Below are 12,453 nucleotides of genomic sequence, written 5' to 3' on the forward strand. Positions count from 1 at the left end.
AATTGCAAGTATAATTATTCTACAAAAAAAAAGAAGAAATTAATAAGAATTATTCCTTCCTCGTCTGATCATTTTTTCTTTTTGCTTTTATCTCTCCCCCCCCCCCTATTCTATCACATCTTTCTCCCTCTCGTACACTCCGATAAGGTACGACAAGGCTCAGAAGCACGAAAGAGGAATTAATGTCACTCAATCGGAAACGTCGGAGCTGCGAAACCTTTACTTTATGTTTTTAACTAACCGAACAGTCATAGTTTGCCGTCTGCTCCAACCGAACCCCTGTCCGTTCTTCGAATATACTCCTCGTGTTTTTTGTTTAATTTTCCCTCCGTCCCCCCCCCCCCTCCCTATTTTTTTCACGCACAACCCCTTTCTCACCACCACGAGCTCTTTCCATCATCGGGTGTTTTTTCTCGTGTTTGTTTGGTTTATTTTTCTCAATTTTCTCGTTAAATAAATCATCCGTCATTCACACGTAAAAATCATCAACCGATTATAAAATATTGCGTTTTACTTTTAAAATTTTTTGCCTTTATTTGTTGCTGTTTCAACATTAAACGTGTTCGATTATTCGAGGATAATTTTTGGCCCTTTTGAGGATGGAATTTTTTGAGCTTGAAAATTATTTTTTTTATTATTATTGTTATTAAGAGATTACGATTTTTTTATATCGATTAATCGCCACGGTTTGAATCGCCAAGGGACGGGAGATTGCGGTTTTCGAAAAGCCTCAGATAAATGATGGCGCAAGTTTACAAGCCGCTCCAGTTGCTGAAAGAATCGAATGTAGGCCAAGTTGAATAGGCCCTGTGCAAGGTGTTATATCGAGCAAAAGGATAGAACTGACCATTTATCGTTTTTATTCAATCTAATATTTTTTTATTCAATTAATATTGCATAGAAAGTAATTTTTTTAATACTTTAATTATGGGGCAACGAATCACGTGGTTCGTTTGTTATTAATATTAGAAACTAGGAGATTCTTCGTCTTTTATACTGGCAAAATTATTGTTCGTTCATCGAAAATTGTTTATCAATAACAAAATAAATCAAACAAATTATAAAAATGTGATTTTTGTACTCGCTCACTGCTGATTTGTGATTAATGTGTTTTTATAGTGATTTTTTGAAAAAAAAAAAAAAATTGAAAAAAGAAAGGAATTTGGAAATTTGGATTTTGACGACGTATGAAGCTGGTGAATTCAGTGAATTATGGCATTGGAAAGAAAAACTTCGATAAATATGAAAGAGGAAGAGGAAGACGAAGGTGATGAAAGAGTTGTAACGAGAAGCAGTAAAAATTTTGGGGAAAAAATAGTGAAATTGGTACCAATAGCTGGATGGCTACCAAAATACACGAAATTCCAGGCAATTTCAGATCTCATAGCTGGAATTAGTTTGGGTCTCACCATGATTCCACAGAGCATGGCATATGCTGCTCTGAGTGGATTAACCCCACAGGTAAAAAATTTAATATTTACTTTTTTGTGTAACAATAAAAAAAAATTCTCAAAAAGATTTGTCATTAATTTGTTTATTTCTTGATCAAATATTGCACACGTTCGAAAAATGATTATTATTCTTATAGTCTGTAATTCATTTTACATATATATTATTACAACTCAATAGCCAAATTCAATTTAAAAATAATTACACATTTTTTTTATTTGACTCGATAAATGGTTGAATAATTTTAACTTTTTATTTAATCATCTGAAATGGTTTTTTTATAGTTTTGAAAACTTTTTGTTACTGTAAATAAATATAGAAAATTTGTTTGAATTATGTCATTAATTTTTACACTCCTTATTTAAAATTATAGTATCTTCTTCGATGAATATTATTCTCAGAATGCTATTATTTTCCGAATGAAAACAGTGAGATAATTTACCCTCGTGTCGCGTTTATTCGTGACGTTGAACCTCGAAAACAAATTTGGTCGTTTATTTACACATGTGTGACGAAACGACTTATTATACAAACAACGCGCAGGTATACACCTGTTTGTTTCTGAGAGATACCGAGAATCTTCTTTTAATTATCAAGGATTATTAAATTGATGGCAATTAAGGCGAACAATTTATTTAACCGTTGCCACATTTTTTTAAATTCGTTTTGTTTATAACTTAATACAAATAAAATTAAAATTAAAAAAATTAACTCATCAATAAATATTTTATCAGGCTAAAAATTTGCTAACGAAATATGTAACAATTTAAGATCGTAAATCATGTTTTAAAATTAACACCAGTTTCATAATTTGCTATTTACTGTATTTAAAGCTCGCTCTAATTGTGTCCTGATTCTTAATAGGCTACTGTTTGTTTTTTCAAAAATTCAATGTCACGATTATTTGCCTTACTATGATATCTCTTAGTGTTCTCTATAACTTGAATCATCAGTCAAGATTTCTCGACAAATAATATTCAACTGTCATAGTTAAAAATTCATTCAAGGGAAAAAAAATAAAATCTGATGAAAAATAAATTATTTAACATAATTTTCAAAAACTATTTGCAAAAATCTTAAATTGGACAAACCTATAGTAATTCACATAATGCCAAATATATTCCTAAAACGTTCCAATGTTTTAGAAACATTTCTGACAACTTATCGTGTACTAATATATAAGTATATAAAAATTTATTTAAAATAAACTGGAAAATTATTACTTATATTTTAATTTATTAATATAATAAATTATTTATTGCAGTATGGACTTTATTCATCATTTCTGGGAGGGTTCATCTATATCTTCTTTGGAACTATAAAGGAAGTCTCAATAGGTCCCACCTCGCTTATGGCACTTTTGACCATCGAATATACACGAGACATGCCAGTTGAGTTTGTCATCCTCTTGACTTTTCTTGCCGGATGCGTTGAACTTGCAATGGGAATTTTCAACTTAGGCTCGTAAAATATTTTATTTCATTTTTGTACTACGAATCTTTATAAACAATCCTTCTCTATAATTTCCATAATAATTATTATAAAATAGAAAATATAATCTTTTTTACAGGATGTCTTGTGGAGTTCATTTCGATTCCTGTCACTTCCGGTTTTACATCAGCCACCTCCATCATCGTGGTTATAGCCCAAATTCAAGGATTGCTTGGCTTGAAAATAAAAACAAAGGGAGTGATAGATTCCATTATAAAAGTATGCCAGAATTTAACGGAGATTAAAATGACTGATTCTTTGCTGGGGATTAGCAGTATTATATTTTTATTGTCATTCAGGGTAAGTGATGTTTTCCATGTCAATTTTTAATTCACTCTAATACTCTTTCTATAATCTTAATATTTATTGTGGTATATATATTATTATATATTAGTTTGTTTAATGCAGAAATTGAAGGACATTCAATTCGGGGAGGATGTAGAAAATTCTAGAAGTCGAACAGGATGGAGGGGTAAAATGAAAAAAATTTGCTGGTTCCTCTCCAATGCTCGAAACGCATTCGCTGTATTCATCACTTCGCTCATATCTTTTCACCTTACAACAAGGGAGTCTTCTCCATTTACCCTGTCAGGTTTTGGTTACATTTTTTTTCTTATCCCAAATTTTCCCAGATTTTTTGTCTTCTTGAAATGTAAATGTTCCATGAAAGTATTTTTACGTTTATTGTATATATCAGATTGATTTATTTTAATCCATCTACTTGATTATCTCGAAATCTAATGATGAATAAAAAGACCAGTATAATAAAAATTGTATGGCTTGGATGGAGACGTAAATGGTATTAATGGTTTAACTTGGAAAGATCATTTAAAGGTTACGTGTAAATCATCTTAAGTTTTTTAAATGAAACTCCTCCTTCTTATATTGTAATACTTTTATGGCTTGTATAAAGAGCTTTCTACAACCCTTTCTCCATTTTTCTCATTGCATCCTGTTATTTATGGAATATTTTGATTTGTAATTCCACGTAGAGGTGGGTTTTGTTAAATTAGTATGTGTGATTCCTATGCGATACGAGTATAAACATTCACCTATATTTTTAAATAAAATATCTCGTCGATGATTGAACCAAATGAAAAATTAAATAGGAGGTTTTAAAAAGCTCTTGAGACAACTTACATGCAATAAAAGTAGGGGATGCCATGTAAAGAAACTTAAGATGACCTTCATGTAACCTTCAAATGAACTTTCAAGGTCAAAATAATAATATATATCATAATTATGTCCCTCTCTAAGCCATAAAACTATTATTTCAGTGATTGTTTTTTTCGATAATTAAGTTTTGAGATACTCTAATGGATTAATTAATTAAGATAAATTACCAAAAGTATAATTCATTATTATAATTATAATTTTAAATACAAGCGATAAAAGGTCTCTCCTAATAGCATTTATAATTTCTCAAACTTTTAAATTAAACTTGATCTAATTTTAAAATATTTTAGGAAAGGTACAGCCTGGATTGCCAAATTTCACCCTGCCTTCTTTCTCTTCTAAAGTTGGGAACGAAAGTTATTCTTTCTTCGAGATGTGCAGCCAACTGGGATCTGGAATTTTCGTTGTTCCTGTGATAGCTGTTTTGGCAAATGTTGCAATCGCCAAAGCATTTGGTAAATCCTTAATGTTTAATGGTATTAAGGCATAAATAATACAATTTATAATAAAATACTTCATTAGACCCAGCCCATACAGCACCAAGTGACTTAAAGATATCTCTTAGACGTATTTTAGTCAATTAGTTGACTAAAAGATGTCTTAACGGGATCCCTCACGCCTACTTTATCGACAGTTCAAGTCAATAAACAATTAGTTTAATAAAATTCAAATGCGAAGCAAATTGAACAATCAGGCGTTTGTTGGACAATGTGCCAGTCATAACAAGTCAAACGAACTTAAAAACACTCAAATTAGTTGAAAAATAACGCTGTACCATTGTGCCGCGTTCTTGAAGAGAGGTTACTTTTGGTTATTTCCACTTCAAGAACACGGGACAGTGGTACAGCGTTATTCTTCATCCGGTTTGAGTTTTTTTAAGCTCGATTGACTCGTTAGAATTGGCACCTTGTCATAAAGAAGCCCGTTTTTGCAATTTGCTTCGCATTTGAATTTTATTAAACTAATTGTTTATTGACTTGTACTGTCGGTAAAGCACGCGTGAGGGATCCCGTTAAAATCAAAACAAAACTAAATTTCAGCAAGTGGTGCAGCGGTTAATGCATCACAGGAAATGCTAACTTTGGGGATGTGCAATATTATTGGCAGCTTCTTTTCTTCGATGCCAACTGCTGGAGCATTCACAAGAAGCGCAGTTAGTTCAGCCAGTGGTGTCCAGACTCCAGGAGCTGGATTGTATACTGGTAAACAATAAACTAAACAATGATTTTTTTCATAATTAAAATTTTTTTTTAAAATTGAAAATAAAATTTATATTTGACTTTTTTATTTCAATGTATTGATAGGAATCATGAGTTTGTTGGCACTAGCTTTTCTTACAACGTACTTTTACTACATTCCAAGAGCAGTACTTTCAGCTATTTTAATTTCTGCTGTAATATTCATGATAGACATTGAAACTACCATATTACTTTGGAGAGGTAGCAGTAAGTGTAAACATAAATATTTATATTTAATATAATGCAAATAAAATAAAAAAAAACATAAAAGTTAACATTAGATTTTTTTGCAGAAAGAGACGCCTTTTTAACGATATCTACTTTTTTAATCGGTGTTCTAATCAGTGTTGAGGTAGGACTCTTTCTTGGAGTTTTGCTGAACCTAATCTTTTTATTACAGTCATCGTCCAGGCCAAAAATCACAGCAATTACCAAGAAGGTAAACAAATAAAAATGTTTATTAAAATATGCTAAATAATCTGCACACTCCAGTGTATTAAAAATATATAATAACATTTAAGAATTCATTCCAGCTAATTTGTTTTACAGGCAAACTCAGGGGTTAAATACCTGCTGGTACAGCTGGATTCTGGATTATCTTACGCAGCTATGACCAAATTTTCATCCACGATAATGGAAATTGCCAAGAAAAGCGATGGTACAAGCGTTCCACTAGTTTTAGATTGTGAACGTTTAAGAGTACTTGATTATACAGCCATTAAGGTATAAAAATGAGAAATTTATCAAATTCTCTTCCAAAATAAGAAATTCACTTCTTTTAAATTAAATTTATGTAATATATATTAATTTTAGGGGATCGAAAGGTTAACCCAAGACTTACAAAAAAAAGGATACAAATTTTTCATGAAGGATCTGAATCAGGATATTATTGAGTGTATTAATATTGTAGGAAATTTGAATAATTTTAATCTGATATTAAATGATAAGCAACTAGACGAATTGATTAGTAAGTTTTTACTTTAAACCAAATATATATGTATACGGGGTGATTCTTTAATGGCGGCATATAAAAGATTCATGTTAGTTGATTGTAATACTTGGAGTACGATGAAGTACGAGAAGGCTAATTGGTTGGTACTGTGTAGTGCCAACATAAAATAATCTGTTATTAAAATATTTAGATACGAAAAATAAGACTCATCCGCCATTTTGATGTGGAGAAATATTTGCATGCTAATCGTAGCATAAAGAGGTGTAAAATAAAGAATTGGCAAAAAGGTGAGATTATTAACGTAAAAATTGTAAATAATGAAAGGAAAGTACGAAAATTCTTACTTTCCATTCATTATTTTCAATTTTTACTTCAGTAACCTCGCCGGTTTGACATTTCTCCATTTTACACTTATTTATGCTGCGATTAGCATGTAAACATTTCTCCACACCAAAATGGCGGATGGGTCTCATTTTTCATAGCCAACTATTGGTAAAGCCTATTTTAAGTTGGCACTACACAATACTAACCAATCAGTCTTCTAAGATTTCATTATTCCGAGAGCTACAATCGACTAACACGAATCTCCTATATACCGCCTTTAGAGAATCATCCTGTACAGGGTGTATTGCATATTCGTCTAAGAACCGAGAAAGGAAGATGCATTTTGCTTCTTTTCTCGATTCTAGAGCGAATTAAATGACACACCCTGTATACACGTAAAGTGGTTCACGCATATTGGGTACTCTAAATATTTTTTCTAACGTATAGATTGTACAAAAGTTTGATCCTTGAATACCCGAAGCGCCTTCATATACAAAAAGTATAAATTAATTGCATAACGTAGCTCTATAATATTTTCCTATAATAAAAAATAGTGCAAACCATATTTTAAAAATTTATAGAGTAAACATGTTACGTGGACTAGACTAGATATTGTATAAGTATATATTAATAAGTGAAGAATTTTATTCAAATTAATTTTCGTCTTTATATAATTATAGACAATGCTTTATTGACAAACAATCAAGATATAAACGAAAAGCCATTGGAAAATGAATGTCTTCTGCGACCATTAAAGAAACCAGAACTAAATGACAAAAAAACTGATATTGAAACAGGTTGAAAATAATAAAATCGCTCATTTAATGAAAATATGTTTGTATTCATATCCATATTAATTTTTATAAAAATCACTTTTGCTAAAACGTACGTTACATAACAAATATAGTGTCAGAAACATTGTTAAAACGTATTCAGAATAAATTACATGTTCCAACGTACTTGGAACAATTTTAACACGTACAGGGTGTTTTTCTAACGGCGGCATATACGAGAATCGTGTTATTTGACTATAGCGCTCAATCCGATGAAATCCGAAAGCGCTGATTGGTCAGTTTTGCGCGGTGCCAACATGAAATCAGTTATTGCCTACACAGAAATAACAGGCGAACGCCATTATCGCTGTTTAATATCTTTCTACCTGTTTCGTAAATAGAAGTTGGATAAAATGAGGGAAACGTCAAAAAAGTGAGGTTAACGAGATGACACGAAATAATAAAAAGTGAGACAAATATGAAAATAAATATAGTGCATTGTTAAAAAGCGAGCTTGGTATATTGAATATTTATATAATTGTTAACAATTATAGTAGGTTCTGTGAATAAAGTTTTAATAAAGAAGGATTCTAAAAATGCAATAAAAGTGAAAGATTTTTAGAGTTTAGCAGGTACTAAATTGACAACAAATATTATTGATAAATACCAGCTTTATTAAATTTTGTTTTGTATTTTGTAAAATATCGCTCTCCTTCGTAGACCAAGAACTCTTAAATTGAGATATTCCAAGTTTTAGAATTCTGCTACAAAGTGCCAGAAGTTGAAAACAACAGCTGTATGTAAATTAAGCTTAGCGTATATCTTGCTGTTTATTTACAAGATATTACCAGAGATGAAACGGGAGATTGCTCATGCGAATTGCGAGGTCCCGAAGCAATTCCTACCGGTAGGCGGCGCTGGTGTTGGCAAACGCGTCTCGGTCCATCTAACCCCTAAAGCCATCTATCGGAAGAGACCACGAAGCACGAGCGTTAAACTTAGAATAGGGTAAAACAGATATGCATTGTTGCCAGAAAGCGGACTAAAGAGAGAGCGGAGATATTTTCTTGGACCTCTCTGTCTTTCTCGCTGTTAGCGTCTAGCACAGCGTTGCCAAGTGTAGTATAATTATACTACCGTAGTATTCTGTTTTAGGGCCTCCGCACACAGTTTCCGTAGCTACATTACGTTACGTTAAGGCAACTACAATAATAGTTGCAAAAATTCTTTATAAATATAAAAATATCACCTCAGACCTGTTTATTACAAGCATCCTGCCTCAAAAAACTTAACTTTAGCAATCTTTTGTGTGCGCTAAGCTAAGATTAAGTTTAATCCTGCCTTAACGTAACGTAATGTAGCTACGGATACTGTGTGCGGAGGCCCTTACCCTATTCTAAGCTTAACGCTCGTGCTTCGTGGTCTCTTCCGATAGATGGCGTTAGGGGTTAGATGGACCTGAGACGGTACATACTAGATTGTCCGAAAACTTTTGTAGAAGTGAGTCGACTACCTATATGACTAGTGAATATGGCCGAAATCTAGTAATATATTGCTATAATGTCGTAAGGCATTTATTGTAGTATTCATTTAGATATCAAGATGAGAAAAAGATAATTGAATAATCTTCAAGATAACGTCAATTTAAAGAAGCAGAAGAAAAAACTGCAAAATAAATGTAATTAAGAAAAACTATGGATCTTAGATAAGTAAAAACGTTTGAATAATTTAAAGTATTTATATATTGAATTTACTAGTGTTACTTTGTGGAAATATATTTTGTACAAATATGATTTAGGTGTTTGTGGCTTTCGCAAAGGATTAAAGAAATGCAGCATAAATGTTTATCAGAATAATAATGAGAGACGAGACAAAAATGACTGATAAGTGTAATTAAAATATTCATGCGTACTTTATTGACATATATGTCATCTGGTATAACTTTTACTGCTACGATGTTCATATTAATTATGATTTTATGATGAGAAACGCATGGGTCAAAGAAGGCAATACTTCTTACAAGGTAAATGTAAACAATTTGCAAATGTATTATACTTTCAATTTCAAATATAAAACTGTGTCTTAACTGTTTAGTTGATTAATTATTTAGATATTACTTTTATCGCTGGAATGATATCTTGCTCATATCTACGATGAGCAGAAATAAGAAGATATGAAGGACTTTCGACTAATCCCATCCATGTAAATTGCTTCCTTTGGCACAGAGTTTATGGTTAGTAATCGCAAGGTATATGTAATTTTTATTACAGTGTTTATTAATTCAAAGTTACTTTTAATTTGCTTAGCTTAATGAGTTTATATATTAAATATGGTCTGCTTTGGTTTTTCAGATATTACTGAGCGACTGAAGTGGAACTTTTATCAAATAACCTATTCAAGGATTATAATAAATATATAGAGTATGGATATATATATAATTATTAATAATCATACGCTGCAAGATTTGTACAGATGACAAGTGTCTTTATAACAGTGATTTTGCAATACTTAATTAGAACAAGTTCAAGCAAAGTTAAATTATACAAGTTAATATTGAAATTTTATCATTTTCACTATTATTAAATATATTTAATAGATATACAATATGCAGGGCGTACCACTTAAATGCCCCAGAGCATAGATACAAAAAGCGTGTATTGCGTTAATTATAAGAGATATTCAATTTTTTCATATGACCCTTTTGGAAGCAAATAACAAAAGGTTTCGAAAAAGTCCTGTGCAAACATTGAATATCTCTTATAGTTGAAGAGGTACGCGTCTTTTTGTATCTATGTTCTGGAGCATTTTAAGTGGTACGCCCTGCATATTGTATATCTATTAAATATATTTAATAATAGTGAAAATGATAAAATTTCAATATTAACTTGTATAATTTAACTTTGCTTGAACTTGTTCTAATTAAGTATTGCAAAATCACTGTTATAAAGACACTTGTCATCTGTACAAATCTTGCAGCGTATGATTATTAATAATTATATATATATCCATACTCTATATATTTATTATAATCCTTGAATAGGTTATTTGATAAAAGTTCCACTTCAGTCGCTCAGTAATATCTGAAAAACCAAAGCAGACCATATTTAATATATAAACTCATTAAGCTAAGCAAATTAAAAGTAACTTTGAATTAATAAACACTGTAATAAAAATTACATATACCTTGCGATTACTAACCATAAACTCTGTGCCAAAGGAAGCAATTTACATGGATGGGATTAGTCGAAAGTCCTTCATATCTTCTTATTTCTGCTCATCGTAGATATGAGCAAGATATCATTCCAGCGATAAAAGTAATATCTAAATAATTAATCAACTAAACAGTTAAGACACAGTTTTATATTTGAAATTGAAAGTATAATACATTTGCAAATTGTTTACATTTACCTTGTAAGAAGTATTGCCTTCTTTGACCCATGCGTTTCTCATCATAAAATCATAATTAATATGAACATCGTAGCAGTAAAAGTTATACCAGATGACATATATGTCAATAAAGTACGCATGAATATTTTAATTACACTTATCAGTCATTTTTGTCTCGTCTCTCATTATTATTCTGATAAACATTTATGCTGCATTTCTTTAATCCTTTGCGAAAGCCACAAACACCTAAATCATATTTGTACAAAATATATTTCCACAAAGTAACACTAGTAAATTCAATATATAAATACTTTAAATTATTCAAACGTTTTTACTTATCTAAGATCCATAGTTTTTCTTAATTACATTTATTTTGCAGTTTTTTCTTCTGCTTCTTTAAATTGACGTTATCTTGAAGATTATTCAATTATCTTTTTCTCATCTTGATATCTAAATGAATACTACAATAAATGCCTTACGACATTATAGCAATATATTACTAGATTTCGGCCATATTCACTAGTCATATAGGTAGTCGACTCACTTCTACAAAAGTTTTCGGACAATCTAGTATGTACCCCTGAGACGCGTTTGCCAATACCAGCGCCGCCTACCGGTAGGGATTGCCTCGGGATCTCGCATGAGCAATCTCCCGTTTCATCTCTGATATTACTATATCCGAAGAAGCAGAGAATGCTGATGAGGGCTGCTGTAATCATTCTCAATTTTGAAATGCTTACGGGAAGATTGGATGAAGCATAAATAATCAGATGAGCAATTTTTCGTTATCAAGTAGATGTAAAGTCTAATAAAGTATGATTCTTTGTGAATAATTTATTATTACAAGTACTTTTAATAATGGAATTATTTTCAAGAGAACATTATCAACGTGCAAAAGGATATACAGGGTTTTTCTCTAACAGCGGAACATAGGAGATTTCGTGTTATTTGACTATAGTAAATTTTACAATAGTCAAATTACTGTTTTCCATTTAATTTAAATATTAAACGTAGTAACCAAGATTAATTGAGTAAAATGACATTTATAATGAATAATAAAAGCAATTAAACTAAAATAATCATTAAATTGTAACTATCTACGCTTTTATTAATTATAAAAATGTATAGTAAGTGCTTCATTGCTATAGTTAAATAATATAATCCTATGTTCCGCTGTTAGAGAAAAACCCAGTAATAAAGTTATGCATGTATGTATCATAGGAAATAATCCAGTGGAATATAAGACTGGATTAATTGAAAGCCTTCTTGAATATTGCTGGAAAGAATGTATAGTTACTAAACGCAATATTAATTATAAGGTAATAGCATTTAAAGAACTACGTTTTTATTAATAATAATAACAAATATTTAATACTAAGAATTTATTCATTATTCTTAAATTGGTAACATTAAAGCAAAAAATTTTGTCAATGGCATGAATATTTGTGCTCTTGATAAAATTGCAATTTTACAAGTTAATTCACAAATATAATTTTTAATGCAACTGCAGTGACAAATTTCTTTCAGTGATCGAAGACAATTCATGGAAATTATGCACTCTATTTCAATTGACGTAATGTGAAAATGCTTTTGGCGCAATTTAGGAGATTAAGTCTACAGAAAATACTTTAATTAGAATGAATAGCAAAAGATTATTATGGAG

General features: G+C 30.8%; 1 protein-coding gene and 1 long non-coding RNA gene across 4 annotated transcripts; both read left to right on the forward strand.

The window, feature by feature from the left end:
- Positions 1-219: 219 nt before the first annotated feature.
- LOC136783738 (sodium-independent sulfate anion transporter-like) lies at positions 220-7,991 on the forward strand. 3 transcript variants are annotated; one of them, XM_066743999.1, is made up of 12 exons: positions 220-816; positions 1,120-1,461; positions 2,714-2,909; positions 3,020-3,240; positions 3,349-3,532; positions 4,407-4,571; positions 5,157-5,318; positions 5,421-5,561; positions 5,648-5,793; positions 5,904-6,077; positions 6,168-6,321; positions 7,311-7,991. In XM_066743999.1, the coding sequence occupies exons 2-12, from the start codon at positions 1,213-1,215 to the stop codon at positions 7,430-7,432; spliced, it is 1,914 nt and encodes a 637-aa protein (XP_066600096.1). In that variant the 5' UTR covers positions 220-816; positions 1,120-1,212; the 3' UTR covers positions 7,433-7,991. The 3 variants fall into 3 exon arrangements, with proteins under 3 accessions (XP_066600096.1, XP_066600098.1, XP_066600097.1); XM_066744001.1 differs by having other exon boundaries at positions 220-475; XM_066744000.1 differs by having other exon boundaries at positions 220-417.
- A 1,289-nt stretch (positions 7,992-9,280) lies between these two features.
- Positions 9,281-10,497, forward strand: LOC136783767 (uncharacterized). The gene is made up of 3 exons (XR_010824319.1): positions 9,281-9,426; positions 9,514-9,636; positions 9,755-10,497. It is a non-coding gene; the product is annotated as an uncharacterized lncRNA (long non-coding RNA).
- Positions 10,498-12,453: the final 1,956 nt, after the last annotated feature.

Source organism: Prorops nasuta, unplaced genomic scaffold (genome assembly GCF_024137725.1).
Source record: "Prorops nasuta isolate Cenicafe-Biocafe unplaced genomic scaffold, Cenicafe_Pnas_1.2 PNAS00035, whole genome shotgun sequence".
NCBI lineage: Eukaryota > Metazoa > Arthropoda > Insecta > Hymenoptera > Bethylidae > Prorops > Prorops nasuta.